The following is a 2802-nucleotide window of genomic DNA, read 5'->3' as shown; positions in this document are numbered from 1 at the left end:
ATGTCACGTTAGCATTTAATAGGCAGATGCTATAGGCAGATGCTAACGGCAGAGGTAGAATTAGTAATTTTTTGAAAATTACAGGAGAATCGTATGTAAGGTGGGAAAATCAAGGGGAGGAACGTGTAATTAGGGCAAAGTACAGAGGAGAGGTACATAATTTTCCCTAAAAATAATTGTTTTAATTGTTTAAGAATACGAAATCGACCTATAATGCATGCCAAATACAACCTTAATTTCTCTTTATTTTAAAAAGTTTTCTATTCTACCTCTTCATTTGTTCGCTTGATCCCGTAAATGGATTACTGAAAATCCGAATTCGATAGCATCTTAATCTGTTTAGGGACATTCATATTCATTTAGATAAATCCAAAAAAATTCCGTATGCTTAATAATAAAAAATTAAGTAAATAATGATCTTGATGGGCTTTGAAGATTCCACAGGTTCTAGAATATGAGAAAAAGAAAATCATGATCTAAGCGATATGGATTGAAAGTGAATTATATTATCTAGGGGGAGGAAGGTTCAGGTTACACAAGATAGAGATGTAAACGAATGATTAAAAATCTGAATTCCATCCACATCCAAATTCATCTGAATCCATTTAGAGATATTCGTATTTGATTAGGAAATATTAATCATTGAATCTAATCACCTCCGTTTACATCTCTAGAGAAATAATCGGAAAAAAAAAAACTTGAATAGAGTCAATCATTCTTCTGAGCATATGTAACAGGAAATAATAATAAAAAAACAAAAACCTATACGTTAAAGTTGCTTTATCTTTTTTATTTTTTGCGGAAGTTAAAGTTGCTTTATTTTTTTTGGTAAAGTTAAAGTTGCATTATCAGTATCACTGTATCAGTTGCTTTATTTCTTTCTTGGATAATGTTAAAGTTGCTTTATACTTGCCAAAAAACAAAAAAAGTTGCTTTATCAGTATCACATGCGGCTGGGAAAGAATATTAAATAATAGAATTCCGTAAAACTTACTTTTATCATATTTTTTATTTGATAAAGAAGTTGCTTTATTTTCCATTTTTGGGAAATGGAAGTTATTTTATCATATCACATGCTTTTATGGTAATGTTTAGTCACAAGATGCTTTGTCAGCAGTCAGCATCACTTGTAGTGACACTTTACAGTGAAGCTATGTCTCAATCAACTTGAACCCACGTTTTCTCTTTGTGCAAAAAAAACAAAAACGACAGATAAGAGAGATTGCATCAGAGTTTGTATACAAAAGAGAGAGAGAGAGAGGGAGAGAGAGGGGGGGGTATTGTTTGACTGAAAAATAAAAAACATCCCTATCTACATCCTTTGTTTTGTAGAAACTTCAAATACATTTTTTATATGTATATAATAGGTAACATATCAAACCATCTACATCCTTTTTATTGGATGAATAAACCATCTACATCCTTAAAATGTTTTGTTTTCGGTTTTTCCAAAGATACAGGAAAAAATATAAAATAAAAGAGTTTGGGATAGGAAACCATAGCAAACACGCATTTATCGCAAAATTTGTATTCATCGGTAAAAAATATTTGTTTAAATAATAATTAAAAGTAAAGATGTTACACTATTATTTATGAATTAATAATTCGACTCTTATCGTATTCTATCAAGTAGTGTAATTTTATATACAACTCTAAAGAAATATCGTATTAATTGTCGTATTAATTGTCATTTTAATCATGTATTAATACATATTTATGAATTTTAATTAAACAAAATAAAAACCTAAAACCTAAAACCTAACAGCCCAAAAGCCGGTGAGAAAACTACTATTACACATACTCTAAGGAAGTCGTCTTTAAGTTGAAAGAATTGATCTTCAAAAAGCTCAAGAGAAAATCAAAAAAAGTTGCCAAGATTGAGGATGTCAAGAATTTGTGCACAAGTAGAGGTGATGGTGTATTGGGAAACAACGGTCATCTCCGGGATAAGCTTCAATGGAGTCTGAATGAAGTAGAATCTGACCAAAGCATTCTTCTTTGGCACATTGCTACAGATCTCTGCTACAAGTGTGATAATTATATTTCACGTTTCACAAAATTGCAACGTGAAACAATCATGTTATTGTCAGATTTTATGTTGTATCTACTTATAATGTGTCATTTTATGTTGCCTGAAGGGATTGCCCAGATCGGGTTTCGAGATACTCGTGCAAAAGCAGAGGTGTTTTTCAAAGAAACGGATTCCAAATTCGACAAAATTAAAGCTTGTGAGAAGTTGCTTGAGGTGAACATAGATATTCTACTGATCGAAGTGAAAGGAGATAGAAGCAAGTCTGTTGTATTTGATACATGTAGGCTTGCGAAAATTTTGCAATCAGTTGAGGGAAAGAAGTTTGATAAATGAGAGATAATGAGTCATGTGTGGATTAAGATGATGTCTTATGCTGCAAATCAATGTAGAGGGTTAACCATGCTCAACAACTTAGACGAGGCGGTGAATTTATCACTCATATATGGCTTCAGAGAAAGAGGAGAGAGAAAATAAGTGGTGGGTCCCACACATTATGGACCCCACAAAAGATGCCTAACCTAGCTAATGTGGTAGCCAAGTGGTCGGGTAGTGAAATGGTTTAGGTGATGTGGTCTGGTAATGGTATAGGCAAAAGAAAAAAACAATTGGAGTATTTGCTACACTTGTGAAGTCCATTGCTTAAAAGAGCAGCATTTGCCACATTTTTTAAGTCCATTGCTTAAAAGAGCTTGCCCTACTTAGCCAAGTTTGGGTCGTTTGGAGTTTTTTTGTGCAATAGGGGTTTAATTGCAAATTATTAAGAGTTATGT

General features: G+C 32.5%; 1 protein-coding gene across 1 annotated transcript; it reads left to right on the top strand.

The window, feature by feature from the left end:
* LOC122663185 lies at nt 1-2365 on the top strand. The gene is made up of 2 exons (XM_043858888.1): nt 1-7; nt 1782-2365. Exons 1-2 carry the CDS (start codon nt 1-3, stop codon nt 2363-2365), a joined length of 591 nt encoding a protein of 196 aa, XP_043714823.1.
* The last annotated feature ends 437 nt before the right edge of the window (nt 2366-2802 follow it).

This window comes from Telopea speciosissima, chromosome 5, assembly GCF_018873765.1.
Source record: "Telopea speciosissima isolate NSW1024214 ecotype Mountain lineage chromosome 5, Tspe_v1, whole genome shotgun sequence".
In the NCBI taxonomy this organism is placed as follows: Eukaryota; Viridiplantae; Streptophyta; class Magnoliopsida; order Proteales; family Proteaceae; genus Telopea; species Telopea speciosissima.
This window is presented reverse-complemented; position numbering and strand designations above follow the sequence as displayed.